The sequence below is a fragment of the Theropithecus gelada genome, chromosome 1 (assembly GCF_003255815.1).
Source record: "Theropithecus gelada isolate Dixy chromosome 1, Tgel_1.0, whole genome shotgun sequence".
NCBI lineage: Eukaryota > Metazoa > Chordata > Mammalia > Primates > Cercopithecidae > Theropithecus > Theropithecus gelada.
The window spans coordinates 16,506,972-16,527,715 of record NC_037668.1 but is presented as its reverse complement, the minus strand read 5'-3'; the positions used below and the strand labels follow the sequence as shown (position 1 = coordinate 16,527,715).

The 20,744-nt window shown below is 48.8% G+C and overlaps 4 protein-coding genes across 8 annotated transcripts; 2 read left to right on the top strand and 2 right to left on the bottom strand.

Annotated features, from left to right (window-relative positions):
* The first annotated feature begins 5 nt into the window (after positions 1-5).
* On the top strand, positions 6-5,483 carry TMOD4 (tropomodulin 4). 3 transcript variants are annotated; one of them, XM_025354920.1, is made up of 10 exons: positions 213-360; positions 1,380-1,544; positions 1,750-1,906; positions 2,230-2,346; positions 3,164-3,253; positions 3,713-3,843; positions 3,936-4,043; positions 4,409-4,552; positions 4,807-4,951; positions 5,367-5,483. In XM_025354920.1, exons 2-10 carry the CDS (start codon positions 1,422-1,424, stop codon positions 5,387-5,389), a joined length of 1,038 nt encoding a protein of 345 aa, XP_025210705.1. In that variant the 5' UTR covers positions 213-360; positions 1,380-1,421; the 3' UTR covers positions 5,390-5,483. The 3 variants fall into 3 exon arrangements, with proteins under 3 accessions (XP_025210714.1, XP_025210705.1, XP_025210724.1); XM_025354929.1 differs by having other exon boundaries at positions 6-1,544; XM_025354939.1 differs by lacking the exons at positions 2,230-2,346; positions 3,164-3,253.
* An 850-nt stretch (positions 5,484-6,333) lies between these two features.
* SCNM1 (sodium channel modifier 1) lies at positions 6,334-10,010 on the bottom strand. Of its 2 annotated transcripts, none has more exons than XM_025354963.1 (7): positions 9,779-10,010; positions 9,483-9,553; positions 9,038-9,126; positions 8,845-8,942; positions 8,649-8,737; positions 7,417-7,611; positions 6,334-6,486 (listed from the first exon to the last, which is right to left on the bottom strand). In XM_025354963.1, exons 2-7 carry the CDS (start codon positions 9,497-9,499, stop codon positions 6,387-6,389), a joined length of 588 nt encoding a protein of 195 aa, XP_025210748.1. In that variant the 5' UTR covers positions 9,500-9,553; positions 9,779-10,010; the 3' UTR covers positions 6,334-6,386. The 2 variants fall into 2 exon arrangements, with proteins under 2 accessions (XP_025210748.1, XP_025210738.1); XM_025354953.1 differs by having other exon boundaries at positions 9,828-10,004.
* Positions 10,011-10,083: 73 nt separating this feature from the next.
* LYSMD1 (LysM domain containing 1) lies at positions 10,084-16,279 on the top strand. 2 transcript variants are annotated; one of them, XM_025354972.1, is made up of 3 exons: positions 10,084-10,286; positions 13,955-14,319; positions 15,009-16,279. In XM_025354972.1, exons 1-3 carry the CDS (start codon positions 10,251-10,253, stop codon positions 15,145-15,147), a joined length of 540 nt encoding a protein of 179 aa, XP_025210757.1. In that variant the 5' UTR covers positions 10,084-10,250; the 3' UTR covers positions 15,148-16,279. The 2 variants fall into 2 exon arrangements, with proteins under 2 accessions (XP_025210757.1, XP_025210754.1); XM_025354969.1 differs by having other exon boundaries at positions 10,139-10,952.
* On the bottom strand, positions 16,278-19,388 carry TNFAIP8L2 (TNF alpha induced protein 8 like 2). Its single transcript, XM_025354977.1, has 2 exons — positions 19,295-19,388; positions 16,278-17,361 (listed from the first exon to the last, which is right to left on the bottom strand). The coding sequence occupies exon 2, from the start codon at positions 17,327-17,329 to the stop codon at positions 16,775-16,777; it is 555 nt and encodes a 184-aa protein (XP_025210762.1). The 5' UTR covers positions 17,330-17,361; positions 19,295-19,388; the 3' UTR covers positions 16,278-16,774.
* Positions 19,389-20,744: the final 1,356 nt, after the last annotated feature.

Genomic DNA, 20,744 nt, shown 5'->3' with positions numbered 1-20,744 from the left:
CATATCACTTTACACTCACTCTTTTGAATACAACAGGCACCAAATGAGGAGGAACTGGCTGATTCTAGTTGAACTCCGATGTCTCGGACTGGGGCTTGTATGAAGGGAAGTGGAGGAGATGCCATGGCTGTTAATGACCACTAGAGGCTCTCAGGGCTGGGCAGGTTATGGGGGCTGTGTATATGTGATCTCCCACTACCCCCCACCTGGCCAGAGCTAAAATAATAAAATGCTGAGCTCACTGTTCCCCCACCCTCTCCCCCGGCACTGGGCTCCTCCTGCTGCTGGGACGGTGCTCTAGTAGAACAGACAGACCTACTGACACAGGGGAGGTGAGAAGGGAGGTGGCCACCAGAACTGGTAGGTGGGGGAGACAGGGGGCTTATGGATGAGAGCCCGGTGGGAGGTGGGGGGAGAAGAGTGGCTCCTATGTGGAATGATGTGGAGTGTGTCCCTGTCTCTGTTACTCTGTATATTTCTGCCACTGTGCTGTCCTACCCCTTAACTGTATATAGTTCACATTGTCAATGTGAGTGTCTTACATACTTTCTGGATCTTTCATATTCAGCATAGTGTGTATGTATAGCTCCTTGTGTGTATCTTATATTGTACAAAATTGTGTGAGTTTAATATTCCCACTGTTTTTAAAGAAACTTTACTCCATTTACACCTATTGGTCTAGTGTCACCTTCCTGTCCAAAGCAAGGGACAGATTATGGGGACTCAGTCCCTTCTCCAGAGGCCTTACTACCCTTCCCCCAGCCTGGAAGTTCCCCAACAGCTCCGAGCCCTTGTTTTCCCTTAAGATTTAAAATTTTAGCAAACACAGAAAATGAAATCTTGATGCCCCACAATAAAAGGGAAATGAGAATGGGGTAAGAGACTGTCTCTTCCCTTTACACCCCATTTTCCTTGCTTTTTTTAATCCAGTTTAGGAAAAAGCCTGGATTATGAGGAGGAGAGGAGGAATTTCCCTGAAACTCTCTATTCCCCCGCCCCTCGCCCCCTTTCAATAGGAACTGGGCATGGGACCAGCTGTGTTGGCAGGGCTTCCAGCAGCTGTGTTAGGGCAAAGGCACTGACAAGTGAGGTTATAGGGGAGGGGTGCTGCCAGGATTTCTCTGTCATACCATGGGAAGACAAACCCAGCTTAGATGTCTGGGATCCTCATCCAGGGTGGCTGGAAGCTGGGGAAGCAGAAAGGAGACTCTAGTTCTAACTCTAAACAACCTAATCTTCTCCAACTTCCCATCTTCAACTAGATTTCTAATCTCCAAGAAATTCAATTCAATGTTCTGCCCCCTGGCTGGTGTCTTTGTGTCCCTGCTGTGCCCCTGTCCATCTTACCATTGTCCATCCTTTTGTTCCATGTTCCCCAGGCTCTGTGAGTGCCACACAGTGGGGAGGGGGTGGGGGCCACCATGTCATCATATCAGAAGGAACTGGAGAAATACAGAGACATAGATGAAGATGAGATCCTAAGGACCTTGAGCCCCGAGGAGCTAGAGCAGCTGGACTGCGAGCTACAGGAGATGGACCCTGAGGTAAGGGTTCTAGCACAGGGAACCAGGGGCAGTCCCAGGCATTTGGGAATGGTGTTGGGCTCTGGGTGGCTGAGAATAGGGTTTGCTACAGGACCTAGAGGCCTAAGAAGGCCAGGGGAAAGGTGTCTGGAGATGTTTTAGGGAGCCCTAGCAGTACCTAGGTCAGAGGGGAGGTCTGACTTGCTCCCCAAAACTCATCCCTAAGAACATGCTCCTGCCAGCTGGACTGAGACAACGTGACCAGACAAAGAAGAGCCCAACGGGGCCACTGGACCGAGAGGCCCTTTTGCAGTACTTGGAGCAGCAGGCACTAGAAGTCAAAGAGCGTGATGACTTGGTGCCCTTCACAGGCGAGAAGAAGGGTATGGGGACCCTGACATCCATGCCTCCTCGTAGAACCCAAGTGGCTATGCTGTCTCTCACTTGTCCCCCACTCCAGCTTTCCTCTCACCTTCCAGCTCCTAGTTGCCTAGGGACTCAGATGCCCTGACACTTAAATGCCAGCTTGCACTCTTCAGTTCTTGAGAGATCAGGGGACTAGGAGTCCTGAGCTTGTACAGGATTCAGGCTTTCCAACGTCCCCTCGTGACCCAGCATTCTACCTCCTGGAGAAGGAAAGAAACCTGGAGGCCAGGATCTTGGGAGAAATTACCTCTACCTGAACCATCCTTCATCTCCCTATCAGGGAAACCCTATATTCAGCCCAAGAGGGAAATTCCAGCAGAGGAGCAGATCACCCTGGAGCCTGAGCTGGAGGAGGCACTGGCACATGCCACAGATGCTGAAATGTGTGACATCGCAGGTGGGTAGCTGTGGGAAGTTGAGGGTGACAGGATCAGGGGCAGGCGGATCCTAGTCATGACATGGGATTAGTGAGGAAGGCCCTCAACCAGAATGTGGATGTCTAAGAAAGCCTCAAGCAGCAGTTTCAAGCTTTTCTTCTTTGTTTATATATTTATTCATTTTTAAATTTAATAACACCTCAAGAGCAATTTTACAGGGATTGTAAAAGCAAATAAAAGTGGAACCATTGGGCTGGGCACGGTGGCTCACACCTGTAACCTCAGCACTTGGGAGGATGAGGTGGGCAGATTGCCTGAGCTCGGGAGTTCAAGACCAACCTGGGCAACACAGTGAAACCCCGTCTCTATTAAAATACAAAAAATTAGCCAGGCGTGGCAACGTGCGCCTGTAGTCCCAGCTACCTGGGAGGCTGAGGCAGGAGAATTGCTTGAACCTGGGAGGTGGAGGTGGCAGTGAGCCAAGATCACACCACTGCACTCCAGCCTGGGGGACAGAGCGAGACTGTCTCAAAAAACAAAACAAAACAAAACAAAAAAAGTGGAACCATTCTGGCTGAAAGAGGAGAGTCGCTAGACTCCCTTACCCTCTAGTGGCTCCTAAGGGACCTTCCCTTAGCCCTTTCTCAATGTTTTAGAAACTACTGCCTTAAGAAGTTTATGGAAAGGACCCCTGGGGCTGAGAGAGGGTAGGGAACTTCTTTGACAAAGTGTAAGTGGTAAGGCTTTAAAAATGCAGCAGATTCAGAAAGAGGTAGGAGGAAGGCTTGGAACAGGTTCCTTCTCATTCCCTGTGACCCCTCTGCTTACCCTCTCCAGCAATTCTGGACATGTACACACTGATGAGCAACAAGCAATACTATGATGCCCTCTGCAGCGGAGAAATCTGCAATACCGAAGGCATTAGTAGTGAGTGTGTTTGGGGAGCATGGTCTCCAGGGCTCTGGGCAGGCAGTCCTAGTGTCTGGGAGAAGGTAGAAAAGGGTGAAACTGATGATTCCGGGAGGGAACATGCTGCATGAGTGATAAGAAAACCTGTGGAGTGCCAAGCGTGGTGGCTCATGCCTGTAATCCCAGCATTTAGGGAGGCTGAGGAGGGTGGATCACTTGAGGTCAGGAGTTCGAGACCAGCCTGGCCAACATGGTGTCTCTACTAAAAATACAAAAATTAGCCAGGTGCACACCTGTAATCCCAGCTATTATACTTGGGAAGCTGAGGCACAAGAATTGCTTGAACCCGGGAGGTCAAGGCTGCTGTGAACTGAGATTGTGCCACTGCATTCCAGCCTAGGTGGATAGAGCGAAAAAACCAATGGGGAGGAGATTGTGGGGAACATGTTGGGTTCCCTTCCTGCCCTCACTCACCAGGTGTGGTACAGCCTGACAAGTATAAGCCAGTGCCGGATGAACCCCCAAATCCCACAAACATTGAGGAGATACTAAAGAGGGTCCGAAGCAATGACAAAGAGCTGGAGGAGGTGAACCTGAATAATATACAGGTATTTGACTTGCATCCTCCAAACCGTAACTCTGGATAACCACTGACATCCAAGAGTCCCTTAGCCCACCATCTCCTATTCTCCTCTGGTAGGACATCCCAATACCCATGCTAAGTGAGCTGTGTGAGGCAATGAAAGCAAATACCTATGTGCGGAGCTTCAGTCTGGTAGCCACGAGGAGTGGTGACCCCATCGCCAATGTAAGGCTAGTCGACATCCCCAGCCCTCTTCCACATCTTACATGCACCCCTTGCATGGCTGTCATAAAGGGTTTTGCTAGGGAGTGCTATTCTCATGCCTTCTTAGGGCAGCCCTCATGGAGACTCCTACCTTCAGTGCCATGGTTCCTAACTCTCAACCCTCTCTAACACCCCCAGTCCTACTGCACATTCATCTCCCTGCTTTCCCCTGCTATCCACCCTGCTTTCTGTATCCCTCTAGCTCCATTTATAGCTCCTCAAGGACTCTTCTCAAAGAGCTGTGTTTCCCTCTTGCTCCTGTTCTTTCTTTCCTCAGTCATCTGTGAAACTGTTCCCTAATCCTAACCCAAGTCCCTACTACCCAGGCAGTGGCTGATATGTTGCGTGAGAATCGTAGCCTCCAGAGCCTAAACATCGAATCCAACTTCATTAGCAGCACAGGACTCATGGCTGTGCTGAAGGCAGTTCGGGAAAATGCCACACTCACTGAGCTCCGTGTAGACAATCAGGTCAGCCTTCCTTCCCCTGATGTTAGCATTAGTCTCATTGAGTCTCCTCCCTGAGCCAGCCACTGGGGCAGCTATCTTATTTAATCTTGTTTGAATTCTCCTCTTCATTATCTCTATGAGGGAAGCCAAGTCAGCATCTCTCTTCAACCACTGTGGAGAAACAAGCTTCTTTGACCTCCCAAAGGGATCTGTGGTCTGGGATGGTAAACAGCCCAGAGAGGGTGACTGTCAGCTTTTGCCTCTCCCTCCCCCAGCGCCAGTGGCCTGGTGATGCAGTGGAGATGGAGATGGCCACCGTGCTAGAGCAGTGTCCCTCTATTGTCCGCTTTGGCTACCACTTCACACAGCAGGGGCCGCGAGCTCGGGCAGCCCAGGCCATGACCCGAAACAATGAACTACGTGAGTAACTGCAGACATGATGTGTGGAGTGGGCAGGGAAGTGCAGAAATTGGTGGATCCTCCTGAAAGCAGACCTAATGACTAATAGCCCAGGGTGCTACCAAAGAGCTATTCACATGAGAAGTTCAAATCCCAAGAGTGATCAGAAAGTAGACAGAAAACTCCCCCTACCCCAAATATGGACGAGTAGACAGGTAGAAAGGATACTAGAGATAACAATACTTGTTTAGAGGTATCGTAATTTTATTTGTGGTGTGGTTTCCTGTTTTGTTTTGTTAATGTGGGATGGGCCTGTAAGGTGGCCTAAGACACTACCAATTTATGAGTTTGGCTAAGGGACTGGAAAGGAGAAGACTGCCTTTGCAGAAAGCAGGAGCTGGAACAAACACTTATGTTTAATATTCCTCCTTTACAGGTCGCCAGCAAAAGAAGAGATAATACTGCATTTCCCTTTACCAACTAGAGCTGGGAGCACTAGACACTTAAATTCTCATCTGTCCTCCTTTCCTGTAAATAAAAGCCCTTATATCCATTTTGCTTGCCTTCTTCCTTGGACTTTGGGGTGAGAATCTTGGCGCTAACCCCCAAGGGTTACTGCCAGTTCACCAGGGGATTATTTATACTCTGGGGATCAGCAGGCAGAGAGGTTCAGGTTACTAGGAGGAGGTGGGGGAGCTCCCTCCCTTGGTGTTCCCCATAACCCTGCCAACGCCTTTCAACTCTTCTACTTTCACAGGGAACTTAGCCGCAGCCCTGTTTCCAGATGTAGCCAGGTCCCTCCAGTGCCTACCCACAGTCCTCATGTGGTTTGAAGGGGGAAAGGACTTTGAGTGGTAGTGGAGAAGGAGGCAGACAACATGAAGGGCAAAGACCTCTTTTTGACAGTCTTATTAATAGGGCACCAGGCTGATGCAGCTGACGCTTGGCATGGCTTTGGTAGAAGGTGGGGGAGGGGCTCGAAGTATGGAGAGTTGTGGCTGGGCGCGGTGGCTCACGCCGGTAATCCCAGCACTTTGGGAGGCCAAGGCGGGCGTATCACAAGGTCAGGAGATCGAGACCAACCTGGCTAACACAGTGAAACCCCATCTGTACTAAAAATACAAAAAATTAGCCGGGCGTGGTGGTGCGCACCTGTAGTCCCAGCTACTCGGGGGGCTAAGACAGGAGAATGGCGTGAACCTGGGAGGCGGAGCTTGCAGTGAGCCAAGATCGGGCCACTGCACTCCAGCCTGGGCAACAGAGCAAGACTCTGCCTCAAAAAAAAAAAAAAAAAAAAAAAAGAAGTATGGAGAGCTGTGTACATTGCAGGAAAGGAGTAGTTGGATTGAGAATGAACAGATCTGAAATCCTGAGATCTGACAAGGAACCAGACTTAAGGAAAGTTAAGTTCTTAGCACCCATTGCAGTGTATTTGTGAATGAATGGGAAAAGGGTGTCAGTCCAAGGGGAGATCAGGTGGTTCCTCCTCATCAGAGTCAAATTCAACATTTTCATCTTTTACCCATCGACCTCGTCCATCTGGGATCCATCCTGAGCTGGAAACATCAGAGAAAATAGCATCGATTAGGAAAGAGGCTTATTAAGAAGTTAGTGGTGAGCTCACACCTGTAATCCCAGCACTTTGGGAGGCCAAGGTGGGTGGATCACTTGAGGTCAGGAGTTCAAGACCAGCATGACCAACATGGTGAAACCCTGTCTCTATCAAAAAAAAAAAGTTAGTGGTGAGAAAAAATTGAGAGCCATGTAAGTTGGGTGGATAAAACAAAACGAAACCAAAGATAAAAAACAACAATAGGAGGCCAGGTATGGTGGCTCACGCCTGTAATCCTAGCACTTTGGGAGGCCAAGGCAGGTGGATCACCTGAGGTCGGGAGTTCAAGATCAGCCTGATCAACACGGAGAAACCCCGTCTCTACTAAAAATACAAAATTAGCTGGGCATGCCTATAATCCCAGCTACTTGGGAGGCTGAGGCAAGAGAATCGCTTGAACCCCGGAGGCGGAGGTTGTGGTGAGCCAAGATTGTGTCATTGCACTCCAGCCTGGGGAACACACAAAACTCTGCCTCAAAAAAAAAAAAAAATAAAATAAAGGGGGGGCGGGCACGGTGGCTCACGCCTGTAATCCCAGCACTTTGGGAGGCCGAGGTGGGTGGATCACAAGGTCAGGAGATTGAGACCATCCTCACCAACGTAGTGAAACCCCGCCTCTACTAAAATACAAAAAATAAGCCAGGCATGGTGGCACATGCTTGTAATCCCAGCTACTCGAGAGGTTGAGGCAGGGGAATCGCTTGAACCTGGGAGGCGGAGGTTGCAGTGAGCTGAGATGAGATCACACCACTGCACTCCAGCCTGGTGACAGAGCGAGACTCCATCTCAAAAAAAAAAAAAAAAAAAAAAGCTTTGAATGAAACAAGAGTCAGAGAGAAAAGAAAATCTGAGGAAACTGATTAGGCACACTCACCTTCGAAGGGTGAGATAATGGTCCAGGGCTCGTCTTCTTGTGGGGCTCATGGGTGCAGGGGCTGAGACAGTTGCTGATTCCTCGGCCTGTGGGCCAGCCCCAGGTTCAGGTTCCCTACTGATCTTCCCGCTTTGGAGTTCAACCTCTGAGGGTGGCACAGGGGAAAGGGAGACAGAGGGACCAGGGGCTTCTGGTCTAGGTAGAGAAGAATAGTCTGTAAAAGCAGTAAGGGAAAGGGCCAACTCTCCTATGACTCCCAACCTCTTAAAACAGTGTTTCTTAAACTATATTTTTCAAGATATTAATAAGTTCTGCATACAAAGGATTTTAGAATCATGAATTTGGGAAAGGCTAGCTTTAAATTTTACAAGTTTTTTTTTTTTAATTCTTAAGACTTTGTATAGCTTTTAAAACTGTTACTCTTTTTTTTTTTTTTTTTTTTCTGAGATGGAGTCTTGCTCTGTCACCCAGGCTGGGGTGCAGTGGCCAGATCTCAGCTCATTGCAAGCTCCGCCTCCCAGGTTTACGCCATTCTCCTGCCTCAGCCTCCCGAGTAGCTGGGACTACAGGCGCCCGCCACCTCGCCCAGCTAGTTTTTTGTATTTTTTAGTAGAGACGGGGTTTCACCGTGTTAGCCAGGATGGTCTCGATCTTCTGACCTCGCGATCCGCCCGTCTCGGCCTCCCAAAGTGCTGGGATTACAGGCTTGAGCCACTGCGCCCGGCCTAAAACTGTTACTCTTCAAGTAGAATTACAAAGTGCCATTTCCCAAACTTTATTTAAAAATCACAAAATTCTCCTTTTCTTTTTCTTTTGAGATGGAGTCTCACTCTGTCACCTAGGCTGGAGTGAAGTGGTATGATCCTGGCTCACAGCAACCTCTGCCTCCCGGATTCAAGCAATTCTTCCACCTCAGCCTCTTGAGTGGCTGGGATTACAGGCACACACCACACACCCAGCTAATTTTTTACATTTTTGGTAGAGACGGGGTTTCACCATGTTGGCCAGGCTGGTCTTGAACTCCTGATCTCAAGTGATCCACCCGCCTAAGCCTCTAAAAGTGCTGGGATTACCGGTGTGAGCCACCGTGCCCGGCCAAAATTCTCCTTTTCTTGAAACACAAAGTAACATCTCCAGAATGCTAGTATTCCTCAGAATACAGACTGGAAAACACTTTTAGAGCCCTCTGTCTCCTTCTGAGCCTTCCTACCTCTGGCTTTCCCCTCCCATACCTGTACTTCCGGCGGCAGCAACTGTTATAGTGGGGAGCTCTGTGCAGAGCACTCTGGGTGATAAGTCGTGTCTGGGTTAGCAGAGGAGCCTGGTAAGAAGATGGGAGACAGAGTCAGAGCCTTCAGCCCTCTGCCTTTCCAGCCTGGTGTGTGCAGCATGGTCTTGCCTAGAACACACTCTCCACTCTCTGATTACCTCAGCTTTGGTTTCTTCCCTCCTCAATTCATTCTGATGTCTTGGATTCTGCTTCCTTTCCTTTCCCGGCTGCTTCTTGCCATAGAAAAGCTGCAAGCCTGAAGAGAAAGGGAAACAATTAAAAGCATAGCACCAAGACTGGTGTGCAGAGATTTCGATTTATTCCCCATCCCCTGTCTTCCCCCGAACTTACTGGACAGATGTTTCTTGCCTGCACGGTGGGCAGTCAGCATGGCCAGGGTGTCCAGTACCGGTCGATGGGGGCAGATGGCACAAGCAAAGCTGAGCAGGGGTAGAGAAGAGGATAACTGGTCCAGGGGAAGAGGGTTGGGCCTCTCCCTGCCGTAAGTCCCACCCTGTCCTAGCAGTCTTTGCAAAACCCAACTCCCTGGTGACCCAATCTCCACTTCTTCCAGTCCTCACTAGCCGCCAAAGAATCCTAGATACTTCTGCTGTCCTAATTAATAACAAAAGTTTGTTGAAGCCGGGCGTGGTGGCGTGCGCCTGTAATCCCAGCTAATCGCGACGCTGAGGAGGCAGGATCACTTGAGCCCTAGAGTTCAAGGACAGCCTGGGCAACACAGCTATTGAGCCTCTAACCGCAAAACCCTCAGGCTTGAGCCACTCCTCGCTCTTACCGTCCATCCCGAAGCATCAGCGCCTCATCCTCTGGGATGTAACTGGCGAGGAGGTCCCCGACTCTTCTTTTCTGCAGGGAGTAGGGGAAGAAATCCGGACGGATCAGCAGGATAGGAGAGAGGGATGGAAGTCAAATGACAGAAATGAGGAGTCAAACGGAATAAGGACATAAGGACCCTGGGGAGAACAGCGATCATAGACCGAAAAAGGAGTCACTACACAGCTCTAAGTCGCCTGGTTCTCTCCTGTACCCCCGAGTTGTTGCCAGAGCAATGAAACAAAGCTCCTTCCCAACCTTCAGAGAGCGACTGAAGAGGCTGCAGATCCTCTCCGCTCACGCTTACTTTGAGCACATTGAGTTGACTCCAATCGTCTCCTTCCCTCTTGAAAGACATCACGACTGTGAGTCCCAGAAGTGATAAATTTTCTTGTTCCGGTTTCTCCACTCCTCTAGGCCACCGTAGCAAGAGCGGGACAGCGCCTTCTCTTTTCTCTTTGTCTTCCTGTCGGCCCCCGTACTTCCGGGGATGCACTTCCACGCATGCATTGCGCCATCCGGATATCCACTCTCTGGCGCGTGGAGGGAACTGCATTTCCTATGGTGCCGTGCGACTCCGCAGACGCGAAGCCTTTTGGGAAATGAAGTCTTTTCCTCAAAGACCTTGCCGCTCAGCTGGATCCAGGCCCTTGCATCTTGGTGGATCTGAGGCGTTTAGAGGGACAAGAACCTAGATGTGGAGCCGAAATTTGAGGGTGTGACCTATCTGATGCGGAGCGGACCTTTGAGGATCTCTGAGTGGAAGGTGTACTACAAATTCTCGCAATCCTCACGCTCTTCGTCTGCGGCGACAGTTCACCTGGGGTGGGCCTGATTTGTTCCTGGCTCTAGCAAACAAACCCCGGGACCGGGCAGAGCTGGGATGTGGGAGCGCCCTGAGGCCAGGCTACTTGGGGGCAAACTGAGGAAAGAGTGTTGAGGATTATTTCTAGAGTTCAAAGGTCAGAGGTCAATGTAGCGAGGAGTTGTGGGGGAGTTCAAAGTCGGAGGGGTGCTTAGGGGCGAATCAGGGAGGGACTGAATACTCAAGGGACAGATTTGTGGATAAGGACTTGGAGGGAGGAGAAACCGGGAGGGGGCAGGTGGCGTAGTGCTGGGGAGGCGGAGACACAGGGGAAGAGAGAAGGGGAAAGGAATCCCCTGAATATCTATTCCCAGACTTCAGGCCTGTCACTCGCAGTCTCGGTCGGGCCTCCCCTAGTTGCAACCTAGCTGTCGGCAGGGTGAAGAGATGGCTTCCCCGTCTAGACAGCCCCCGCCAGGGGGGTCAGGACTGCTTCACGGGAGCCGGGCTCGTTCATATGGAAGCCTGGTGCAATCGGCCTGCTCCCCGGTGAGGGAAAGACGCCTGGAGCATCAGTTGGAGCCCGGAGACACCCTGGCTGGACTAGCACTCAAATATGGGGTGACGGTGAGTTTTCCAGGATTGGGGTGCAGACAACAGTCAGGAGGGATTTAGTCCTGAGAAGAATGTAGTGGACCTTCTAGGTAACTTCCCCTGAAATGTTCCTAATGTGTTGAACTCTGTTCTGCCTTTATCTTTGTTTTCCCATCACAGTGTTGCACTGCGTGGTTGGGACAAGTTCTGCTCTACTATTCCAATGGAGAGGAACAGCTCCTATTTTATCATGCCAGACACTGTGCTAGGGGCTTCACATACGTTAGCTCATTTCACCCTCACGTCCGTATCAAGTATACATTTATTGTTCCCTTTTGGCAGATGAAGAAACTGAGACTTGGATTGGTTAACCATTTTGACTAAGGTCAAATAATGAGTGTCAGATATGGGATTCAAACAGGTCTGTCTGACTCTGTAAACCACACAGAAAATTTTACATTGAGAGTGATTAAACGTTTACAGCAAATAATGGAGAGCTTATTTTTAGTTCTCAGTTCCTAAAGTGCCTACCTCTCCTTGCTCTTGGTTCCTCCTCAGTGCTCTGCCTTCTTTCTAGTAAGGCGGCTTCCCTGGCACAAAACAGGTACTCTACACCAAGTATTTCAGGTCATGCATGGGGGAAATTGGATAGATGTAAAAATGTATAGCATTGAAGTTGATGAGGTTACTCCCCCTACCCCCACCCCTGTTTTCTTGTTCCATCTCACTCAAGCAAATGTTGAATTTAGCCAACATTTTTATGCTTTAGCCAACATTTAAAGCACTGTGATAACTTTTCTGGGAGACAGAAACTTAAACTATATGGTTGCGGTCCTCATGTAATTTATGGCCTAATGAGAAATGAACAGGTACACAAATAATGATTACAAGTGACAGAACGTGGTGAATTTGTAAAGGTATTAACAAAGAATCAGGGCCAGGCATGGTGGCTCACCCCTGTAATCCTAGCATTTTGGGAGGCTGAGGCAAGTGGATCACCTAAGGTTATGAGTACGAGACCAGTCTGGCTAACATGGCAAAACACTGTCTCAACTAAAAATACAAAAATTAGCCGGGCGTGGTGGTGCTCGCCTGAAATCTCAGCTACTCAGGAGGCTGAGGCAGAAGAATTGCTTGAACCTGGGAGGTGAAGGTTGTGATGAGCTGAGATCGCACCACTGCACTCCAGCACTCCAGCCTGGGCAACAGAGCGAGACTCTGTCTCAAAATAAAAAAACGGATAGGAAATCAGAAAGATTAAATTTTAGTTGGAAAGGGGCTGGGGTGGGCCAGGCGTGGTGGCTCATGCCTGTGCTGTAATCCCGGCACTTTGGGAGGCTGAGGCGGGTGGATTGCTTGAGCTCAGGAGTATAGGACCAGCCTGGGCAATGTGGTGAAACCCCATCTCTACAACAAATACAAAAATTAGCTGGGTGTGATGGCATGTGCCTGTAATCCCAACTACTGGGGAGGCTGAGGCAGAGGATCACTTGAGCCCGGGAGGCGGAGGTTGCAGTGAACTGAGATTGTGCCATTACACTCCAGGCTGGGCAACAGAGTGAGACCTTGTCTCCAAAAAAAAAAAAAGAAGAAAAAAAATACTAATATACTATATCTGTAGTTTCTATATTTCATTATCTAATTATTATAATAATTAGATAATTATAATTAATTTTTAAATAAAGCATTAATGAGCCCCTGCTATGTGTCAAAGTCTGTAGGATGCTAACGACTGCCTGGGGATACAGAGACAGCAAGTCACAATCCTTGCCCTTAAAGGACTCATAGGGTTTAGGCAAAGCAAATATTTAAAGAGGTGAATAATATTATAGTAGGGTTATGTATGATTATAGCAATATTTACAGTATGCATTAGGAGTCCTGAAGAAGGTAACACAAAGGGAGTGGTGGTTGATGAATAGAAGTTTTCCAAGCAAAGAATGGGATAGTAGAGGGGCAGGAGCATTTCAGGCAGAAGTAACAGCATGAATAAAGTGTGAAAAAGATCATGGAATGTTCAAAGAAAAATAAAAAGTTCAGGATAGCAAAATGTAGAGGTGGCAAAGGGAGATTAATCTAGACATTTCCTTTGGGAGCTGGATTGAGAAAGCCCTTGAATGCTAATTTGGTTTTTATCCTTAGCCAATGAGGAGCCCATTGCTGAGGTTTATAAGCAGGGTAGTGGGTTAATCAGATTTATTTTTTTAGAAAGATAGATGCCAAGAGGAGGATGAGTAGAAATAGAGTGAGGAAGGCCAGTTAAACTGTTGCAATAACCCCAGATGAGAAATACTTTGGGTCTATTTTAAATCTTTGGCAATAGGCCTGAGGATGAGACCAGATGTGAGAGAGATTTTTGAAGCAGTTTTGTTGACCACTTGGTATGGTGATGAAAGGCAAGTATTAGTTAAGGATGACATTGATGTTTTTACCTTGGAAGGCCAGGCAAATAGATGGTGATGCCAGTCACTAGGTCCAGTGATGAATAGATAGGTCAAAATGAATATTTATTACTGACATTGTTAATAGTATAGTGTGAAAACCTTTCCCAGAAGCAGTGAAAAGACCCAGGATTGTCGTTCTAGCTGTGTCATTAACTTGATAGATAGTTTCAGGCAAGTAGCTTAACCTCTCTGAGCCTCAGTTCCTTCATTTTTATTTATTTATTCATTTATTTTTATTTTATTTTTTTATTTTTAGAAATGGGGTCTCACTATATTGCTCAGGCTGGACTCTAATTCCTGGGCTCAAGCTGTCCTCCCGCCTCAGCCTCCTGAGTAGCTGGAATTACAGGCATCAGACATTGCGCCCAGCTTGCACAATAAGTTTTTAAAATGTAAGGGGGCCCTAAGACCAAAAAGTGTGAAAACCACTCATCTATAAAGTAGAAATAATGTCAGCCCTTTGTACTTTAGCTTGGTTGTTATGGAATCAAAGAAGACTCTGTGCAGTCACTTTAAAAAGCTCGAGATGCAATGTAAGATTGATCATTATTACTGTCCTTAATTTTGTTGACTCTTTTTTTTTTTTTTTAAGATGGAACAGATTAAACGTGCAAACCGCCTTTATACTAATGACTCCATCTTCCTGAAGAAAACCCTCTACATCCCCATCCTGACAGAGCCCAGAGACCTGTTCAATGGTTTGGATTCTGAGGAAGAAAAAGATGGAGAGGAAGAAGTACACCCAAGTAACGATGAAGTTTGGCCACACTCAACTGAGAGGAAGAAACAAGAGACAGGAGCAGGACGTGCCAATGGTGAAGTCTTCCCCACACCTGGCCAGGAAACCCCCACACCCATCCATGACCTCTCTGCCTCTGATTTCCTTAAGAAGCTTGATTCACAGATCAGCCTGTCCAAGAAGGCTGCTGCCCAGAAGCTGAAAAAAGGGGAAAGTGGGTGAGTGTTGAATGGTTCCTTATAAGTTCCTCCCTAGACTTCTCCATTCTTCCTATCTTACCTAACCACAAACACAAGTAAGTAAGCACAGTGCCAACAGAGGCAAGGTGATACCTTTCCCCCATGTGGCCCCAAAGCAATGAGCAGAGACGATGCCTGCTGACACAGGTAGAGGCAGTGGAAAACTGGATTCTGTGTTCTTATTGGAGTCAGACAGTTGACTTTTTTTGAGACGGGGTCTCGCTGTGTTGCCCAGGCTAAAGTGCAATGGCGCAAGCTCCGCCTCCCGGTTTCACGCCATTCTCCTGCCTCAGCCTCCCAAGTAGCTGGGACTAAAGGCACCCACCACCATGCCTGGCTGATTTTTTGTATTTTTAGTAGAGACGGGGTTTCATTGTGTTAGCCAGGATGATCTCGATCTCCTGACCTCATGATCTGCCCGCCTCAGCCTCGCAAAGTGCTGAGATTACAGGCGTGAGCCACCATGCCCAGCCGACAGTTAACTGTTTTTACTGCTCTGGTCATCCATGAAGGAGCATTAGGGTTAGGATTTATCTAGAAGGTATTGAGACTGTCTTGAAGCAACCAGCGTATGTATTAGAAGACAGCTTTCCATGTACCTCTCACTTAGCCCATTGTGAGGTTCTTCCCTTGATCTGTCACTCTTTCCCCCCTTTCCTCACTTGCAGGGTACCTGGGGAGGATGCAGGTCTCCACCTGAGCTCCCCTCGGATGCAGCAACGAGCAGTGCTAGGTCCCGTGCCGCTGACCCGTACCTCTCGGACCCGGACACTACGGGACCAGGAGGATGAAATCTTCAAACTCTGATGTCCCCAGAACTGACTGAGAGAAGCAAGATGTTGAAGGAGAAACTTCAGGGGGAGAGGAGCCTGAGGTGAGGCTCAAGAACATGGCTTACCAGCCTGCCTCCCTCCACTCCAGCCATCTTCCCCAGCCTCCTTGTCCGCCAAAAATTCCTTGGCCTGGGGCAGTTTTATTGGCAAGATTAGGGAATGGGAACTGGACCTTTCCCAGTTCTTGGGCTGAATCTAGAGTTGAGTCCTTTAGACTCAAAAGGCTCTTTTTATATCCTTGTTGCCTTTCCTATCCTTTTTACCATTCCCTGGCCTTAGAACAGGGAAGCAGAGACTCCCCCTCAGCTTCTTCCTCATCTCCAACTGTGTGACATAATTTATTTGGTGCTAATATTGAAGTAATATTTATTTGCTATATTTTATTCCTTCCCACTCTTAGCTAAAAAATGGAATTTCTGTAGCCCTGGGGTGAGAGAACCCGGGAACAGTGAGCCAATGAGTGCTGGTTCTCCACCTTCCCCACCTTGTTGGCCAGACATGTGATTGAGGATGAGGCAATCGGTGACCTAGCCTACCGCAGAGAATGGATGACTGCTGGCCTTTTCTCCAATCTTAAAGGGACAGATTTGAACTGAGTTTTTTTTTTTTTTTTTGGCACCCCATTCCTGTTGAATGGGCTCAGTCTTGACTAACCAATTCCCTGTAACTTTTTCACAATTCTTGACCCTGAGAAAAAGCAGCACTGTAGGGACCTGAACCCTCCATTCTACCAGTTCACCCTTCTGACCTGTTCTGCTCAGCCTGTGATGAGGGGAACAGATGGAAGGAGGCTTTCCTTGGGGTTTGAAGAGGAAGCCAGTTGTGAGAGTCTCTTTGTTACGCCCCCTACCCTCTAGACCCTCTCTCTCTATGCCCTCCTCCTCACTGCATATTTATTTGCAATTTGTAGCACTGATCTATGGTACAGTTTTGTTTGTTTCTCAAACAGAAGTAGGTAAGGGAACCTCAATAATAATGGAAATCTCCCTCAGTCTCCTGTTTGGAAATGATGAAAGGTGAGAGAAGTGGTGTTTATATACCTCCTTTCTTCTGTGATGACTATAAGGTATACGAAGCTGGACAGATTAAACATTGAGCCCTGTGCATATTCTAGTAGTTTTATTTCCCCTATGAGACTCTCCCCTGCCCTAGCCCCTTCCTCCTGCACTCTGGAACAGAGCCTCTGGCATCTGTCCAAGCTCTGTTTCTAAGGGCCACCTTCCCCTCTTCTGTCTTTAGTGTCCCCAGAGGGGTTCTCTGGGCTGTGCCTCCTTTCTTTGGTTCACATGGGAGGGGGCTTCCCTGTTTCAGAAGTCCCTTATGGGAGAAATAGAGATCCAAGTTTCACTTCACCTTTTTCAGGCAGTTCTGTTTCCTGTCCTGGGGCTGGAGTGGGAGAGAGGCCTCACCCCTCAGCATTGCTCCTTCTCCACCAGCTGTGTGGGGATGGGCTGGTCTCAGAGTCAAAAGCACTCTTGGGAAGGAATGAAGCCTGAAGATTGAAAAGCGTTAGTGGCAGCTGAGCAGGGTTAGGAAGCTCATTATCTGTGTTTTCTCAGTCAGCCATTTTGTCAAAGTGGAATGTGCTAGACTCGGGGCTCTCAGAGCTTCCCTTCATCTAGCAGCTTCCTGAGCCCGTCACAGATCTTGCCAAGGTGCTGAGTGAAGTCAGGCCCATAGAGGGCTGTGAGCAGACCTGGGTCAGAGAAGTGATCAAACACGTGGCGGATGCGGCCATGTGACTTGGGCGTGAGGTGGTGTTCCACCAACTCCAGCAGCACATCCCGGCACTCGGTCAGCAGGCCAGCCAGAACAGCAGCCTCGAAGGTGAAGTCTACCTCGCCAAAGCTAAGTGCCGTCATGGCACCCTGCCGCAGCTTCTGGCGAAAGCGGGTAGCCAGGGCCAGCTCACTGGGGCCGAAGGAGCCATTGCGGTGCAGTACAGCCACCTTGACAGCCACTTTGATCAGGTCCTTGATCACGCGCTGGGCCTGGGGCCGGCTGTGCGTGTACTCCTTGGACACACGGTACAGCTCATCTAGCACCTCACTGCTTGTCTCATCTATGAAGAGATGAGCCACAGACCGACCCGCCATCTTACTCAGTAGCTTCTTCTCTGCTTGCAGTGCCAGACTCTTTGAGCTGAAGGACTCCATGGGTCCTGGAGAGTGGGGTATGTGGTCAGTCACTAGAAGAAAGGCCACAGGCTTCCTTAGAAAGAGAGAAATGACTTTTCCCCTTTCTGTTGCTTCTTTAGTTTCCATGTCATCATCATCTTTGTTTGTCAGTCTCCCCGCCCCCTGGGGCCCCTCAGTCCTCTATGCCTTTCTCCTGCTTTTTCCCCTTAGTGCTGTAGCAAATCTTGACTCCAAAACAGCCCATGGGAGTGGCGATAGCTCCGGCTGGAGGAATGTGGGCACACGGGAGGCTAGCCTAGCACAAATTACATCTCAAGGGGAAGTAGGCTGTTGCTGCTGCAGTGAAGACAGGGCTTACCTGACAGATAATTCTTTTTTTTGAGACGGAGTCTTGCTTTGTCACTCAGGCTGGAGTGCAGGGGTGTGATCTCTGTTCACTGCAACCTCCACCTCCCAAGTTCAAGCTATTCTCCTGCCTCAGCCTCCCAAGTAGTTGGGATTACAGGCCCCCACCACCATGCCCGGCTAATTTTTGTATTTTTTAGTAGAGATGGGGTTTCACCATGTTGGCCAGGCTGGTCTTGATCTCCTGACCTCGTGATCCACCCACCTCGACCTCCCCAAGTGCTGGGAATATAGGTGTGAGCCACCGCGCCCAGCCTGACAGAATTCTTACAGCTACCATTTTTGGACACTGACTCTGTGCCATATGTCTGTGTGGTATAGGTATTACCATCCTTGTTTTACAGCTGAGCAAATGATACTTACATTAAATAATTTACCCAAGATCAAACACAACTCATTTTTTGGCCCCCAAAGCCAGTGGCAGCTATTGCACTGTACTTCCTTTAAAGTAAGAAGCATAAGCATCCCAGGAATCCTAATAGGAGTAATAACTAACATTTACTGAGAACCTACTATGTGCCAAGTGCTTTATGTCAGTCATCTTAGTCTTCCCAATCCTGTATAAGGTTAAGGTAGGTATTCCCATTTTGCAGTGAGAAAACTGAAGCTAAGAGAAATTTAGCAATTTGGCCAAAGTCACTAGTAAATGATAAAGATGGGCTTCAAACCAAATAATCCAGAGAAACCTCCTTCCCCAGAATGCTCCCAGTGTGGTTAAAGCCAACTGAGGAAGCACAAGAAACCAGCACCTCAAGAAGGGCAGGCAGTCCTGAAGGTCTGAGCCTTCTGCTACACTGAACTCAGGACCTTCTTGGCGGCATATCAGCTCCATGTGTCCAGGGTTCTCTCCCCATGGTCTTCGCCTGTGGTTCTTCTGGTTGTTTTGCTTCTTACTTCCCCCTCCCCTGCTCTGCAGGATGTGGCTGTGACCGCAGTGAGGAGCAGCCTCGCCCTCTCCCCCAAGCCAAAATGGGAGTCTGAAGAGGCAGGGGAGGTGGGGACTGAGGGGGTTTCTTCCCCAGCTGAATCCTTCCAGTGGAAACCTGAACCTTGCTTTGCTCCCAGCTTGCCTTGGGGCTTTCTGGACCATGTTCCCCAGCCGGAAGAGGAGATTGCTCCATGTGAGCCTCCCTTCCTCCTTGGCCTTCCTGTTACCCAGCTCTCCATTGCCCCCATTGCCGTCTCACATTTGTTCCGCTGTCCTCTCCCTCTCTCCCTGTTTCAGTCTCCCTTTTTCTCTTGTCTGGGTCCTCCCTATAATCCTCTCTGGCCTGGCCATACTCTCCCTCTGGCCCTTACCCGTCCATCTCCTTGTCTCCTAAGACTTCCTTGCATTTCACACACATCCATACGGATATGGATCTACCTGCATCCCTCAGCCCTGCCCCGACTGCATCCAAAACCAGGTCTTTCAGAGGCTGCCTTGCCACCAGAAAACCTAAGTTAAGCTCTACAAAGGACCCAAGAATTGTACAAGCAAGAGTTTCACAATATGAAATGCTAAGACTGAAAGAGCTGGAGACTCCTCTGCCACCATTACCCCTAAAGTCTACCATTCTGTCACTGCCGGTCCCTCACCTGCTGTGCTGGGTGCCAGTCTTGCCTTGGATGTTCCGGGAAAGCTTACAGAATGGAGAAGCTTCACTTAGTGTGAGAGCCCTTTGGCTTGGCCCCACCCCTTGAGCCCCGCCTACCTACTCTCTGCTCAACCTCCGGTTCATCACTACTGTCTCCAAGAAGGCCTCTGGCCCAAGAGCAACCTAGAAATAAGACAAAGGTCAAAAAGAGTGGAATTCTGTTGGAAACAGTCTTGATTCTTTGAAGGGGGAAAAGGGATTTGCATCCTCTACTCTCACATTGCTTCTTTCTTTTCTTGCTGCCCAGTTCCTGGAGATCCTGTCCTTATATTTCTGCAGTACTGGGAAGGATGTAAAGTCCAAATTTCTGGGGTAGGAAGCTAGTGGGAAAAGTTCTGCAGATTGAAAGGTGGTGCTGTGGGGCGAGTATTTAATATATTATTCCAGTGATTGCTAGGTAAGGGCACAGACTGTCACAACCCTTAATACTGAAGGGAGGAAGGTGCTGGGACCAGGGCTGCTGCACCACAGGTGACCAGCAGGTGCCAGCACAGCACTGAATCACTAGCCCAGAGGAATAAGCCTACTGAGTTGCTTTTTTTTTTTTTGAGACGGAGTTTTGCTCTTGTAGCCCAGGGTGGAGTGCAAAGGCGTGATCTCGGCTCACTGCAAGCTCTGCCTCCCAGGTTCAAGTGATTCTCCTGCCTCAACCTCCCAAGTAGCTGAGATTACAGGCATGTGCCACCATGCCCGGCTTGTTTTGTATTTTTAGTAGAGACAGGGTTTCACCATGTTGGCCAGAATGCTCTCAAACTCCTGACAGGTGATCCACCTTGGCCTCCCAGAGTGCTGAGATTACAGTGTGAGCCACTGCACGCCGCAGGGTGAGCTTTGTAGCTGCTAAAGGGATACAAAATGAGGAGCAGTCACAATTGAGTTTTGTTTGTTTGTTTGTTGTTTTGTTTTTGAGATAGGGTCTCAAAAACAGCCTGTTGCCCAGGCTGGAGTGCAGTGGCATCATCACAGCTGACTGCAGCCTTGACCTCCTGAGTTCAAGAGATCTTCCTACTTCAGCCTCCCTAGTAGCTGGGACCAGAGGTGCACACTACCAGGCCTTCCTTTTTTTTTTTTTGTAGAGAGGAAGGTCTCACTCTGTTGCCCAGGCTGAACTTCTAGGCTCAAGCAATCCTCCCACCTTGGCCTCCCAAAGTGTTGGGATTACAGGTGTGAGCCACTGCACCCATGCTGGAAGTCACAGTTGCTGAATGAGACAAAAACACTTGCCATCAAGAATCTTACAGGGAATCTGGCCAGGGAGATAACCTTAAGCGTAAATAACAGTAATACTAGTCAAACAATGCCATTAACTTTAATGGGGATTTAAATAATTTTGAAAGCTTAATTATGATAGGGCTTGGAAAGATAGATTCAACTACTTAATAGCCAGAGAT

Bases quoted from the DNA above. Each gene is read 5' to 3' on its own strand.
- LYSMD1 (XM_025354969.1), top strand. From the start codon at position 10,773: ATGGCTTCCCCGTCTAGACAGCCCCCGCCAGGGGGGTCAGGACTGCTT. The intron at 10,953-13,954 runs GTGAGTTTTCCA...TTTTTTTTTAAG, and splicing joins CACTCAAATATGGGGTGACG to ATGGAACAGATTAAACGTGC. The intron at 14,320-15,008 runs GTGAGTGTTGAA...CCTCACTTGCAG, and splicing joins CTGAAAAAAGGGGAAAGTGG to GGTACCTGGGGAGGATGCAG.
- SCNM1 (XM_025354953.1), bottom strand. From the start codon at position 9,878: ATGTCTTTCAAGAGGGAAGGAGACGATTGGAGTCAACTCAATGTGCTC. The intron at 9,554-9,827 runs GTAAGCGTGAGC...TACTCCCTGCAG, and splicing joins GTCAACTCAATGTGCTCAAA to AAAAGAAGAGTCGGGGACCT. The intron at 9,127-9,482 runs GTAAGAGCGAGG...ACCCCTGCTCAG, and splicing joins CTGATGCTTCGGGATGGACG to CTTTGCTTGTGCCATCTGCC.
- TMOD4 (XM_025354929.1), top strand. From the start codon at position 1,422: ATGTCATCATATCAGAAGGAACTGGAGAAATACAGAGACATAGATGAA. The intron at 1,545-1,749 runs GTAAGGGTTCTA...CTCATCCCTAAG, and splicing joins TACAGGAGATGGACCCTGAG to AACATGCTCCTGCCAGCTGG. The intron at 1,907-2,229 runs GTATGGGGACCC...TCTCCCTATCAG, and splicing joins CTTCACAGGCGAGAAGAAGG to GGAAACCCTATATTCAGCCC.
- TNFAIP8L2 (XM_025354977.1), bottom strand. From the start codon at position 17,329: ATGGAGTCCTTCAGCTCAAAGAGTCTGGCACTGCAAGCAGAGAAGAAG.